At 41.9% G+C, this 14,239-nt stretch overlaps 1 protein-coding gene across 10 annotated transcripts in view; it reads right to left on the reverse strand.

Annotated features, from left to right (window-relative positions):
* GRIA4 (glutamate ionotropic receptor AMPA type subunit 4) overlaps positions 1 to 13,956 on the reverse strand; it is a 407,250-nt gene extending 393,294 nt beyond the window's left edge. For 6 of the 10 annotated variants that reach the window (XM_044257740.1, XM_044257745.1, XM_044257744.1 and 3 more), the window contains exons 1-3: positions 13,854 to 13,956; positions 12,831 to 13,002; positions 11,453 to 11,611 (exon numbers count right to left, since the gene is read on the reverse strand). In XM_044257740.1, the coding sequence (XP_044113675.1) occupies positions 11,453 to 11,611; positions 12,831 to 12,918 (247 nt within the window). In that variant the 5' untranslated portion in view covers positions 12,919 to 13,002; positions 13,854 to 13,956. Of the gene's footprint in view, positions 1 to 11,452; positions 11,612 to 12,830; positions 13,003 to 13,509; positions 13,527 to 13,559; positions 13,614 to 13,853 lie in introns of those variants that run through there. The other 4 variants (XM_044257741.1, XM_044257742.1, XM_044257743.1 and 1 more) reach the window with 4 other exon arrangements.
* Positions 13,957 to 14,239: the final 283 nt, after the last annotated feature.

Below are 14,239 nucleotides of genomic sequence, written 5' to 3' on the forward strand. Positions count from 1 at the left end.
CACATATTGCTCACTCATTTATTCAAAGACATTTATTGACTTACTTAGTGCCAGGCACTGGGCAAGTTTATGAGGATGTATCACTTAAAGCAGAGGAAGCCCTTGGTTTTGGAAGTTGATCTTCAAGCAGGGAATATAGATGATAAATAAGTAAACAAGTAGAAATAATAATTACAGATTGTGATCAAAGCAAAGATGATCCTAGGGTTGGTAATGCAATACAGAGTAGCTAGAATTTGGGAGGGAAAGGGTTTACTCCAGAGGTTGATCAGGAAGGTTTCTCTGATGTGGTGATTTTGACTTGAGTCCCGAAGGTTCAGAACAAGCCAGTGAGCAAATAACTGCATAGGAAGAGTCCCCCCCCCCAAAAAAAAAGGAACACAAGTATAAGACATAGAGAAAAGAAAGGGTTAAAGCAAGTTAAAGAATCAAAAAGAAGACCCAAGGGGACTCCAGCACGGTAGACAAGGCAAAGAGGTGGGCAAGGGGCAGATGGTGCGGGAGTGTGCTAGACTCACAATCTTACTCTACAAGAATAAAACCCTTTGGAAGCTTCAAGAAAGGAAGAGACGGCCTCTGATTTTTAAGTTCAGAGGAGCTGCCCCGGCTCCGGTACATCGAGTGGACAGAGGGGAGTACAGTCAAAGCAGGAGGATCATTCTGAAATCATGAGAAAAGGACCACCGCCTACAGTAGAATGCTGGGACAGAAACAGAGAAGGTGAGAATATTTGTAACACATGGTGGAGATGTCCTTCGGTCAGATGGTGAGTGACAAACTTGAAGGGAAAAAAAGTAGGAAGTAAGAGGAGCAAGAAAGCGGGATGATAAAAATATCAAAGCTAGTGGTGTGACCTCCAGAGACGGACAGGAAAGGTAGGTGAGGAACAACAAACAGGAGAACATGGAAAGAGAGAAAATGCAGGCCTCCTGCCCAAGCTCTAATTCAGTCCAGGAAGAGCAGGAGATTTGCACAAATGTATCTGCGCAAAGCAGCTGTTGAAGAATAACTCATTCAAAGAAATAGTATCAAAAATAAATAAATGGAAGTTCCTAACAGACATAAGAAAAAAAATCCCCAAAGAGTTAAAAGTACCAGAAAAAATGTGGGACAATATGTTTATACTTTTAAGATTAGGAATACCTTTATAAGTATAGCCAAAAACCCAGAAGCTGTAAAGAAAATAACTGAGATCCAACTACATATAAGTTTAAAATGTCTATATGATAAAAGGCATCACACACGGAGCTGGAAGCCAAAGACACAGTAGAAAAATAGTCCTTAATGTGGACAACAAAGGGTTAATTTTTGCAGTACATAAAGTGCACCCACAGATGAAGAAGAAAATGTTGGCAAAGGAGGAGAACCCCAAAGAAGGACACAGATTTTCTAAATAGAAGACAATATTCTCCACCTCACTATTAATAAGAAACATGCAAATGAAAGGAGCAATTAGGTATCATTTCTACCCATCAGGACAAGTGAAGATTCAAGAGACATAATGGCTTAGTGTTGGCAGGTCATAGAGAAAGAATTATTCTCACATTTTTGTGGTTGTAAATTTAAGTAGTTTGTTTTTGAGGAGAAGAAATTGATATTCTCTATTAAAAACAAAACCCTACATTATTTAATAGAGTAAATTTCATTACCAGGAATTGGTCCCATAGGAATGATCACACAGGTACATAAACAGTTCTTCTGCTGTTTTGCTTGTCATATCAGAAATGCGGGAACCACACAAATGTTGATCCAGAGGGTACAGAGTATGCGGATCATAGTGACTGCACGATATCGTATGACGTAGCAGTAGAAGAAAATGAGATGGCTCTGACGTGCTGATTTGTTACGGTATGAGAGACAAACCATTAATAACATGCAAGCACAGAATGTTACCATTTTTTTAAATACCTTTATCTTTAGATATACATATATTAGCTTCGTATGTTTTCAGTACTCTTGTCTCCCTACCTGGGTCTGCACTGTGATGATCTCTAAGGGGTAGGATTACAAAATACTTTGGCTTTTTAAGATTTCTGAGTTATCTGAAATTTTTACAAGTACATGTTCATTCAAAAAAAGACAAAAATGGGAAAATGGGAAGAACACAAGGGCATAATATATTTGAAGTTACTGGTGAAAACCTGCTAATTTTAGAAGAAGCATATAAGCAACAAAGGTAAACCAACACAACCTATAGCTGACTGTAAACTTTGTCCTGTATCTGGAGAAACATGGCTATTATTCAAGGAAAGCACTCAATGTCACATTTTCTTTCTTACCATTTATTTCTAAGATAACTCATTATTTGTGATCCTTGTAGTTTTATTAAGTCAGGGCTAAGTACTGGCAGTAAGACGGCAGAGCAATTTTGACTTGGTTGATGTTCTTTAAAAACACAGTCAACACAGTGTTTTTTTGGAAACCCAAAACGAGTCAGAGAAAACCTGAAAGAAAATGCCCGAGAGTTAAACCAATCTTACAGTGAAGTACTTGGGAACGTATGTTTTGAACTAGTTATCCTGAAATCAAATATGACTCCTATAAAGAGAAATAAAATAGGTAGGTTGGCCAACTGATGAAGGAACCGATCCTGCTTGCACGACACTTGACAGAGACCACCGGGTGGCTTTCAGGACTCGGCTCTGGCCGCGGACCGGAATGGGGGCGTCATCAATAGAACGAGACCTCTCTAGTTTGTGGGCCACACTGCAAATCGCACGGAAGAATCTGAGATGTCCAATGTGAAACGCAACACGGATCTGCGGGGGTGAATCACAGTTGTTCCAGGAAACAGGTAGCTTTGAGGAAAACCTCTTTCTATTGAAAAAAAGAGCTGCCTGGCTGCTGTCACACGGCGGGCCGGGGCACCAAGCTCGCAAGCTGCTGTGTGTGAATGGCAGGCAAAACTGACTTCACCAACTGAAGGCCCGGATCCTTCACGTCAGGCAAATCTCCCGAACTACAGACCTTCTCTCTCTGCATGTAAAGTGATGATGATAATCACAATAACGCCGGCTTCTCAGAGTTGTGTTAGGCTTGAGGTAAATCCCAGGAGGGCCCGGCACCCCGTCCGCCCCTCCTGCAGTCACGACTCTCACCAGAGGAGGAAGGAGCGTCAACGGCCAGCTAGGGGCAGCCACGCCGGATCTGGCCCACCGCCAACGGACAAGGAAGACCGGGGAATAACTGGACTTGCCCGTCTGTAAGTCAGTGCTGACCTTCAAGAACACAGTGTTCCAGGAGTGGGGATAGTGAGGGAAAAGATAAATCATGACAAAAATAGGAACTGATGCGGAATGCGTAGAACCTCGGAGAGTAAGAGAAGGAATAAAAATAATAGGAGGACAGTCTGAGAGGCAGAGGACCAAGCCAAGCATGTTTCCAGCCAGGACGCACTGATTATTTTCTATGTCAAGAGAGAAGCTAATAGAGATGGATTTTATGAAAAGATTCCTGGTTAGTTTCAAGGATAAAATCCAACTGGCTTCTAAAATGATAAATAGGGAATGAAGTACTGTTTATTTCTAATTTACATGTGGGCTGTGGTCCTGGGCCTTTTTTTGTGACTGGGATTTACTGAGAAGTCTTCCGAAAGTTTAGACAAACACACACACACACACACACACACTGCTTAAGAACACAAAATTTTTGTGTTTAATTAGTTTTTGTGTTTAGTTAATTATCAACCTCTTTAATACATTCATGAATAAATCCTCTCTCTGAATCACCCACAGACTCCAGATAAAGACACCCTCTCTTTGGACGTGAAAATACTTTTGAAAAATAGGAATTTCTAATTGTGTACATAAATTAAAACTAGCAATCCAATGAAAGGTAAAAAATATTCTTATGAAATAACTACAAAATATAGGTATTCAACACATGCATTGCTTTCTCAAAATATAAACAGAAAATGTAACTCTTCCAAAGTTAGATCAGCTCAGAGATAAATGCTCCTATCACAGAAAATGTTAACACAACTAAATTGCGTTCTAACTGCATTCTATTTCCCAAACACTTTTCTAATATTCATAAAATTCACATGCGTACATGTTATTTCCCTACAGATTTAGAAACTGAGGCTCAGAAGTGTTAAGTAACTTCCCCACTATCAGACTGCAAATTCAAGCCCATCTGGTTCAGAAGCCCGGGGAAGACTATCTCCCCTACCTCTAAGGAAAACAGGGGAATACGCTAGGCCCCTACATACAGAAGAGTATTATTTACGGAATCTACGTGGAATTAATAAAGGCTGCTTTTTCAAAAAAATCTGGTCAAAAGACCACTCTAAAGAGAAAAGAAGCCTGATGTTAAAGATCAAGTATCCTCGCAATTCGTTATTTAAATTTTGCAGGCTTTGACAAGGCTTTTCACTATGTACTGGAAATGCTTTCTCACCTCTTGACGCCTGCGAAATTGCTCTTGTCTCATTTTCCTCAGAACTTCCTGATCCCTCGTCCTTCAGTCTCCTATCTTTCGCTGCCCCTCGAAGTAAAGGTACTTCCTAGAACTTTGCACTCAGCATTTTTACTCTTCTCGCTCTCCTGGGTGGTCTCGCCACCTCCACGGCTGCAGGCACCCCCAAATGCCCGTCTTCCGTTCCCACTGAACCCCGCAGCTGCACACGCACCCGCCCGCTGTCTACGGCAGAGGCGGGCAGAGCTCCGCTCAGTGTCTCGTCACCCGTCACGTCCGTCCTTCTGACAAGCTCACCTCCTGCTTTCCAGGCTGCTTCCCCTCCTGGGGGGAACAGTCAACAGACACAGTCCCCAGTCATCTCCCCAAGTTAGAAATCAGAGAACTCATCTTGAATTCTTACCACACTTCCTTTCTCCTCACCCATAAAGATACCAACCCATCACTTAATTCTTTTTTTTTTTTAAGATTTTATTCCTTGTCAGAGAGAGAGAGTGAACAAGCAGGGGGAGCAGCAGAGGGAGAGGGAGAAGCAGGTTCCCCGCTGAGCAGGGAGCCCCGTGTGGGGCTAGATTCCAGGACCCTGGGATCATGACCTGAGCCGAAGAAAGACGTTTAACCAACTGAGCCCCCAGGTGTCCCCAACCCATCACTAAGTTCTGTCAACAGTTCTGTATTCTTGGATCTTTTCTCTCTCCTCAGGGCGTCTACTTTTCTTCAAGCATGTACCATACTAAACTGTGTGACTTCAAGATTCCACTGACTTGCCTTTTCCTGCCGCGTTGTCCCCTTCCAATTCATTCTCCTTCCCACAACCAGCCTATTCTTTGTAAAATATAAATCTGATCCTGTATGTCACTGTTGTGTTTTATGTCACTGATGGGCCCCCTTTTCATTCAGAAGAGTCTCCTTACAGCAGCAACAAGATCCTCCATGGGTCCACAGACCGTCCCCCTCTCCTTCTCCCCTTCCCCTCGCACTGGGTGCTAGAGCCAGCCAGACCAAACCCTCTTTGGGGGCTCAAATACACCTGGCTCTCCCACACCTTAAGGCCACAACCTGTGCTGCTCCCCGCCGGCTGGCCTCCCCTTCCTTCTTCCTTCTCAAATGACTCAACAAGAGCCTTAACAGCCAGATCCGCGGACACCTCACCCGGGATGCCAGGCCACGTGTGGCACTGTTCCCACGGTCATATCTGTCCCAGCTCCCTGTTCCTCTGTCCGGGCACTTTGCCTCATTGCCACTGGACTAACAGACTCGTCTGTCTTTTCCACTGGGCTATCAGCTCCTTGAGGGCAGCAACTGTCCCTACAGGCTCTCCTACCCTTGCTCCTAGCACAGGGTCTTAAATGCACTTGCCCTTGATAAACAGGTCTAATGAATACACAGTTACATTCATTATCTAATCTAGTGAATGGATGGAAAAATTCATTACATAATATGACTTCAGACTTTGCTGTATCACTCACTGTCATATGATTAATGAATAAGTTGCCCAGAAGTGTCTTGCCCTATTTTCTTCAAAACAGTGCAAGTAAATTAGAGAAAAAGATAAATGGTGATTCTTTTCACTTTCTTTCTTTTTTTTTTTTAAAGATTTTATTTATTTATTTGACAGAGAAAGAGATCACAAGTAGGCAGAGAGGCAGGCAGAGAGAGAGGAGGAAGCAGTTCCCCGCTGAACAGAGAGCTCCATGCGGGGCTTGATCCCATGACCCTGAGATCACGACCTGAGCCGAAAGCAGAGGCTTAACCCATTGAGCCACCCAGGCGCCCCTCTTTTCACTTTCTTAAGTAATCTCAAAATAGATGTATTTTTCACACCACTGGAGTCCTTGTAAAAGACTTAGGATAATAGAAGACCAAAGTTCAAACCCTGGCTTGCAACTTATTAGCTACCCGGTCTTTGCCAAGTCAAGTGACTCCTTTGAGCTAAAGCTAGCTTAACTACCAAAATAATGATGTATACTCTTTATTCGCAATACACTTCTCCGAGTGTCTCCTTCTCATACTAGTTCGAGGTCAAATAAAATCATATATATGAAAGCAGTTTAAAAACTATGTGTCACCATAAAATGTAAGGTATGCTGTATTTATTCTTCATTTTAAATTCCTGAACAATAATAAAATTCTGTAAATAAGATCTCTAAGTATCTCCTAATGCTACAAAATAAAAAAATTTCCTTTTTGGGAAATAAACAGCACTTGGAATAATCTGGTTGAAATAAAGTTTATGGATTTTTTCTAATAATTTTATGAAAGCTTAATCCTATGAAAATTTTGAAATACATCAATGCAAATTATGTACTTTCTTATCCCTTAAGAAGGGGACAAACTATAGGAATATGACTCATCTTTGTCTATAATCTCATGATAGAAAATTAAGAGGAAGAAAGAAAGATCATCATAGAATTATTTCAAATCAACATAGAATTTTGCTATCAATTCAAAATAAAGAAACTTAAAGACAGTCATGTAAGTTCACATCATTCATTTCCATAAGAAATAATCCAAAGTCAAACAGTATTTAACAATTATATTTTCTGTCAACAACTCTGCAAGTCAAACTAGCAGAATTTTACTTTTTAGCATGTTTAAGATTATTATATCAGCCCAATGTAAACTCTTAGAATGTCTTTTCAGGGCTTCATGCCCCTTAAATGGAAAACTGTACAATTATTTAAATGCTGTTGAATTAGAGTGAAGAGAAAGTATCACTCATATTCAATAAATTTTTATCAAGTACCTACTGCATAAGTGGAAATGCCTGTAGAGCCTACTGGATATAGTGTCCCATTTTCAATATATTTAGATTAACTGAACACGTATATTTTACAGACCAACCTACCTTTACAAGTAGCACTCATGCTGGATATTTAGAGCTAACAAAGAAACTGGCCACAAACAGAACTATTATTTAAACTTTTTCACCATGATGAGGGTGTAATACCCATTCTATTTGGGATTGTTACAATTTTCAAATCGACTATTTTTTAAACTGCTAAATAGATAGACTTTAGACAGAGAAAGGAGAGTAAGATTAAAACATCATTTAAAAAAAAAGTATTAACCGAATGGTTCTTCCAAGTTGAAAATATGTCATAAGATTCTTTTATTATTTCACCGAAGTTATAATACAGTACTTGATCTGTTTTATTATGCATTTCCTATTGCCCATCTGAAACTTACGGATCATTTCAGAAACTGAATATTTGTGGATTACATTGCAAAGGTACTGTCTTACCGAAGCAAGGATTTCTGATGCAAGTGGACTAAACTAATAATTGTTATGGCGCCAATATTTTTATCTTTGAAAACATTTGGTGATAGACTACTTTAGTGTTTTGGTTATTGCTTATGGTCGGATATAATATACAACATCCTCCAAAACAAAATACTTCCATTCATTAACTACTGAAAATACAAGAAAGCAACATGCTTTGAGATTGTCTCAAGTGTTTTGCGAAGGACATATCCAATTTAAATAGCATGTCTGTTTGTAAGGATAGCTAATTTGGGTCAACTGTATGGCACTTTCTTAAAGAGCACTGCCATATTGAATTTATTTATCAAATATCCATTTTGCTATACCTTATACTTCAGATGAACCACAACAAAGGAAGGTATACTTTCAATTACACTTTGAAATTTGAATGACAAAATGGAATCGATTAGGGCAGAAGTGAAAGCCACCAGTGAAGATGTTAAAAATGCTCTCAATGAGTTCCAATCTAATCTAAATTCTCTAGCAGCTAGGGTAACTGAGGCAGAAGACAGAATTAGTGATCTAGAAGACAAAATAATAATGAGATTTGAATACTTGGGCTATTTATTACACCTATTATTTATTGTTATTGTAATAGGTCATAATTTTATATTATCTGTATTTCTTATAAATTTTATATTGTTATTTTATATATAATATAAAATATATTTTATATTGTTATTGTTCTATTTCTTATAAAGTTTTATATTGAGCCATGTGACTTTCCAATGATGTGAACAGTTTAGAAGGAAAGCAGTATTAATATTAATTAATGATTAATATTAATTATTATCAATTATTATTAAAGACAAAATAAAACATAAGCCAAAATTATTTGTCCTCCCTCAGGAAGTTGTGATTTATACCCAAAGTGGTACGTTCGAGGTAATCAGGTCTAGACTTACATAGTATGCAAAGTGAACACAGAATGTTCAGATTGTCCAAAGTATTCTTAGAGTGCTAAATTAATTCTGAGGTAGAAGCAGCAGCAGAAAATTATATCTGTCTAGCAGATGACCAACACTCTTCCTTCTTTAATCTGCTTTTCTGTCTTGTGAGTATACATAGCCTTTTAATGGCCCTTATTCACAGACAGAATGGATCCCACAGTCTGACAAGAACCCGCTGCAGGTCAGTCACAATTAAAGTAAATCTAGCCAGTCATATATTATATCTTTATATTCAATCTAACATGAAAAATTTAAAAATCCAGTCTGTATCACTCTGAGGAATGAGTTCCATGTTAATTCTCCAGAATACTATTTTTATCCTTTTGTATCCAAAGGCAGAGAGCTTGATAGATGAGTCTGCCTCATACTTAGTGCTTACATTTCACCTTTAATCAGACTGGAAAATGGTACATGTATATGCTCCCAGTCAGTCCACTTAACAAACACCAATCCCTTGACCCATGCTCTCTTGGGTCAAGGAATTTTTCCCCCCAAGTTCTACTTAGATTTGCCTTGAGGACATTTGGCACACTCATTTGTAAAAGAAAAAAAAAATCCTTTTCTTCACTAGAATATATTTTTTCCTCATTTATAATTTATGTTTCTTTAATATTTTAAGCATACACAAAATCAATTACTTGTGATTATGGAAAATTATGATATCGTTAACATTGTACTACGCCTGGATTCAAAATCAGTAGTCTCAAAGTTTACCTAGTTTCAACTTTCTCAATCCCAACATGTTAAAAAATAACTTTTTATTTTTATATCTTCTACTTTTTCATTTGTGTGTAGCTTCTTCTCAATTTCCCATGTGTGCTTTACCACTAACACTTTATATAATATTTTCAAAACATAAATAAAATCACATTATCCTGAAGGAGATTAACAAATGATATGGAGAAAGAAAAGATCAGCGTTCTATAGTTTCTATAGATGGAAGTTGCAATATAAACGTTAGAATACTTAAGAACTTAATTTGTAAAACCAAGATAACATAAAAGTTGTCTGTGTGCCACTTTTAAGAAAGTCTTTCCAAAATTTAGTAATAAAGATTAATATTTAAATAGTAGTTTACTGCTGACGAAGTACCATCACATATATTTGGATCCAGAGTTATTTTTAAACTTCATAATGTTTTGTTGATATACTCTCAGGAGAGATAAAAAAAAAACTACTTAAAAAATAAATATATTCAGGTTCTAAGTAGAATACTTTATATCTAAAACTACTTGCAATGGTGACATCCCTTTCAAAACTTGAAACAGAAAACTAACATCTGATAAAACCTGCAAAAATAACTATCCCAAAGACAGCTCTAATTCATGTATGTTTCTGCTGAAAAGTGATTCCCTCCTGCTATAACGTAGATTTTTCTCACTAAACACAACAAATGGTCTTTCCTAATTAGTGTTCAGAGCAACTATAGAATTTCTGCAAAGTAACATTACTGCGGCAGTTTACAAAATGTCAAATGCTTGGACCTCCTTTAGGAAACCAAGTTCTAAAATCAAGTAAGAGTTGGGTGCCAAAAATTTAGGGAAAGCGATCATGGTATCTGTTAGACGAGTTAATGGCAAATAAATATGAATTAAAATAATTAAATCAATGAAACAGATATCCTCCAAATATTTAAAAACTCTATTTTCTATATGACTTACTTATTCAGTACACTCTTGTGCTGACAGGACTTTTAAAACCAAAATGGACTCTATTTGGTATCACAAAAATACAAATCAAATGAAACGTTGTATTACTGCAAAGCAAAATTTTATACAGAATCTATCCTTACACATTTTACATAATCTAGGGCCATTATCTTAACACAAAAATTTCGGAACGGTAGTAAATTAGCACGTCAAGCTGAGGAGATATTTGAAATGTGTTTTCAGAATGAAAATGCTATGTGAATGCTCTACTGACTGATGACATTTTAGAGAGTTTCAAGTAAATATATCATTGATTATATTCTTTTACACTAAGTTAGACTGTATTTTGGTGAGGGACACGGTGCCACGGTCTCGGTATTACAGCATGAGGTGAGGTCACCGGCTCAGTCCCCCGAGCGGGATGAGAGAGCAAGCCGGGTTGGTTCCTGAATTCAGGTGGATTGTGGACTAACATGATCTGGCACCAAGGTAAGGATTCATGGAGCTCTAGCCACAGGACAGATGCATTACGTGATAGTAAGAGACATTTACAACCCAGAATATAAGAGCAGGGCAGCCTCCAGTGACATCACCAGATCATCTGCAGCATCAGCCAACTGACCCGAGTGTCTCTCGTCCACCCCAGCGCTCCCCTCTGCCTCGCTCTCAGCAAGGCTTCCTTCGCCCTCCCCAGGGCAGGAGAGCATGTCTCTTCCTTAAAAGCAAGGCACAGCCTTCCTCAAGGGAGAAGTAAATACGAAGACACAAAGGAACAGAATAAGAAACTAGACAGAGTTCAGTTATCACTAACTTGACATTCAGGTGACAGGAATACCACTGAAATGTGGCAGGAGAAATCAACTTGAATTATCCAGACAAGAATGGAAATAAATAAATAAATAAATAAGGAAGGAAGAAGAGAAGGGAGAAAGACCGCTGAATATCCCCGAGACTAAATCATTCACACACACACACACACACACACACACACACACCACACACACACTTTTTTTTTTTTAAAACTCTGACTTGTTCTGGAACCAGTCAACTGTGGGAATCTTGCATTTCTTTCAAAAACCATTTTTAAAATAATATAATAAAGGGGAGGAGGAAGAACTCTATTGCTTCATTTTATTCTCTTCTAATTTAGCCAGAACTTGTGTTTTACTTACAAGCATTTGTCACAGCAAAACTGTTGGCTGTCTCAATGTTGTCCACATGAGGTACCAAATTAAAAGGAGCTTCCGACGCATTGGGGCTGGTGTTATGAAGGAAAATTGCTAATCGAAAAGCCGTGTATTCCTGGTCTGTGTTTCGGATGAAGAGACCACCTATTAAAAACAGCAGGAAAAGCATATTCGGTGCTTCCTCTTGGAAATGCAATACCTACCCCCCCCAGCACTGTCAAATCCACCGGCATTCAGCAACACACAGGATTACGAAGCTCTCCCTGAAACGTCTTGGGACCGCCCTTTGTCCCTAAGGTGTATGCTTAGTATTTTAGTCTTTAGGACAACTCAGCGCTTTACTGTCCCAATTTGTCACGATCACAATGACCTCTGAGACCATTGAGTGTGTTTTCCTTCCTCCCTCTTGCCCTCCCCATGATTCCCAGCACACTGCTCCATCAGCCAAGCTGAGGGCATTTCTGTCTAAGAGGCATGCAGATGAACAGGACAGAGGGTTTACATTAAAATGCAGAAATCAAGGCATGTGGTGACACCAAGGGCAGAGGGGAATGGGAGAGGAGACATGAACTTTGTTTTCCTGCGGTTCCTGGACTCAGCCTAATTAGCCCCGTTTTGTTGCACAGTCCACGAGAAATGATGCAGTGTTGAGGCTGAGCCTGGCTGGAAGAAATTCAATAGCTGCGTCCCATAAAAAGACAGGAGAGGAGAACAGCAAGGAAAGGCACCAAAGGGTAGGGTCGCTGGCAGCGGAGTCCAGCGGGAGGAACAGGAGCAAGAGACTCAAAAGGAAAACAAAATAAAAGGAGAGAACGTTTCACGGAAAAGGGATCTAACTTTGGAATGGGTTAACCAACAGCGAGCAAAGACAGGGGGTTGCGGGTAGAAATGCTTTTTGCCCGAACAGTGTCTTTCTGCAATGAGCAGAAAGCGGAGAAGCTCAGCATGGGAAGAAGTGTGTTGAAAATACACAATAATAATTTTAAAAACCCCAACAAACTCGACATCCTTTCATGCTCTAGGGAGAAGAATGAGAAGAGATAGCACATTCAATATAATCGAACCCCAAGGAGGTTTTTTGTTTTGTTTTGTTTCCAACTTATTCCAACCCCACTTAAGCGACTTGAACCGAAGGTGGCAGTGGGAGCACAGGCGAGGAGGAACGGGTGGGCAGGGTGTGCACATTCCAACTGAACCAGCGCCCGAAGAGGCAGTCTTGTGCACAGGGGCGACGGGAAGGGAGAGGCAGAGGTAAAGGGAGCCGCCGAAGGTCTCCCCGAATTGCTCACCGGCAACTCATTTAACTCACTTTCGGATACCTGCCCCAGACACCCACATGCACACCGCACCGGGCAGAGCTTACCTATCTGCACGCTGCTCGGAAAGGCTCCCATGGCGAGTCCCCAAAATCCAGAAAACAACAAGACAATCTGTCTGCAAATAATCCTCATCTTCTTTTCTCCTCTCCCTGGCGCGCGCTCTTTCTCTCACACTCTTGCGAAAGGCTGTTCAGAGAGGCATTGACGACGATGGCGCTAAAATTAAAAACAACCAAAAAAAAAAAAAAAAAAAAAAAGAAAGAAAAAAGAAAAGAAAAAAGGACAGGAGAGAGATGTGGGTGGTTGGCGATTATGACTGCTCCCCTTCAGCAATCCATCGCGAGCTGCCAGCTTTTTCCCGCAGTCTCCATAGCCCCGAGAGCGGTTTCCTGTCCGGCTGCAAACGTTGCACATGCAGAAGATGGTGGTGGCGCGTCTAGTGGCTGCTCGCCGGGACGAGACATGCGCCCTGTCCTCGCCTCCCTCGCCCGGCCCGCGGCTCGCCTTCGCGCACACACACCGACACTGCGCCGCGGCCGCCGCACGCGCGCCCGGCCCGCACGCCCGCACCCGCCCCGCACGCCCGCACCCGCGCGCCCCTCCCCGAGCGCAGCGCTACCTCCGCGCGCCCCTCGCCCCCCGCTCGGCCGGTTGCACCCCGCCGGCGCTCCCCGCGCGCCCCACGCTCCGCGGCCGGGCTGGAGCCGGGCTTTCCCTGCTCACCACTCGCCCACTCCCTCCTCTGTTCTCCCCCGGCTCGCGGAGGGACCTACTCCGGTGATGGGCACCCCCTGCGCCCCTTTCTCCGCTTCTCCCGGCGCCTCGGCGTCTCCGCCGCACTGGGCAGGAAATCGGCCCCGCGGGCGGGGTGCGCAAGCCCGGATCAGGGGCTCGGGGAGTTAGTGGCTCCCCAGGCCCCCGGCCCCCTGCCGCATTCTTGCAGGCTCGCGGGGAGGACCGGCTGCCTCGCTCCCCGACAGCCCTTGCCCTTCTCCCAGCCTCGCCCTCTTCTGCCACTGGGCTGCGCGCGGGGGACTCCGGTCCTCGCTGCAGCAAAGATTTCTCACCAGCAAACAGCCCGGGAATCTGGAGAGCCTGAGACAGGAATGGATGAGGTGAAGGGGCCCGGAGAGGGAGAGGAGGAGACAAGAAGGCAAAGGGCAGCCCTAGCAGGTTTAAAAGGCCGGCACCGAGGAGGAGAGAATTGGAGGAGGGAAGGCAGGGGAAGAGACCCAGGGCAGAGGTAACATCCTTGGAAAAAGAGGGATGACCGAAAAGTTCATTTAAATAGCAAAGTTGAGGGTAATGAGCGGGATGGGGAAGAGCCTGAGAAATAAGAACCCGGGGGTGGGGGGTAGGGGGTGGGGGGTAGTGGGGGGTCCAGTACGTTCTTTGAAAGGCATGAGGCAGGACTAGGAGTAAGAACGGCGTGGAGCGCAAAGCGGGGAGAGCG

Source organism: Neovison vison, chromosome 7, assembly GCF_020171115.1.
Source record: "Neovison vison isolate M4711 chromosome 7, ASM_NN_V1, whole genome shotgun sequence".
Taxonomy (NCBI): domain Eukaryota; kingdom Metazoa; phylum Chordata; class Mammalia; order Carnivora; family Mustelidae; genus Neogale; species Neogale vison.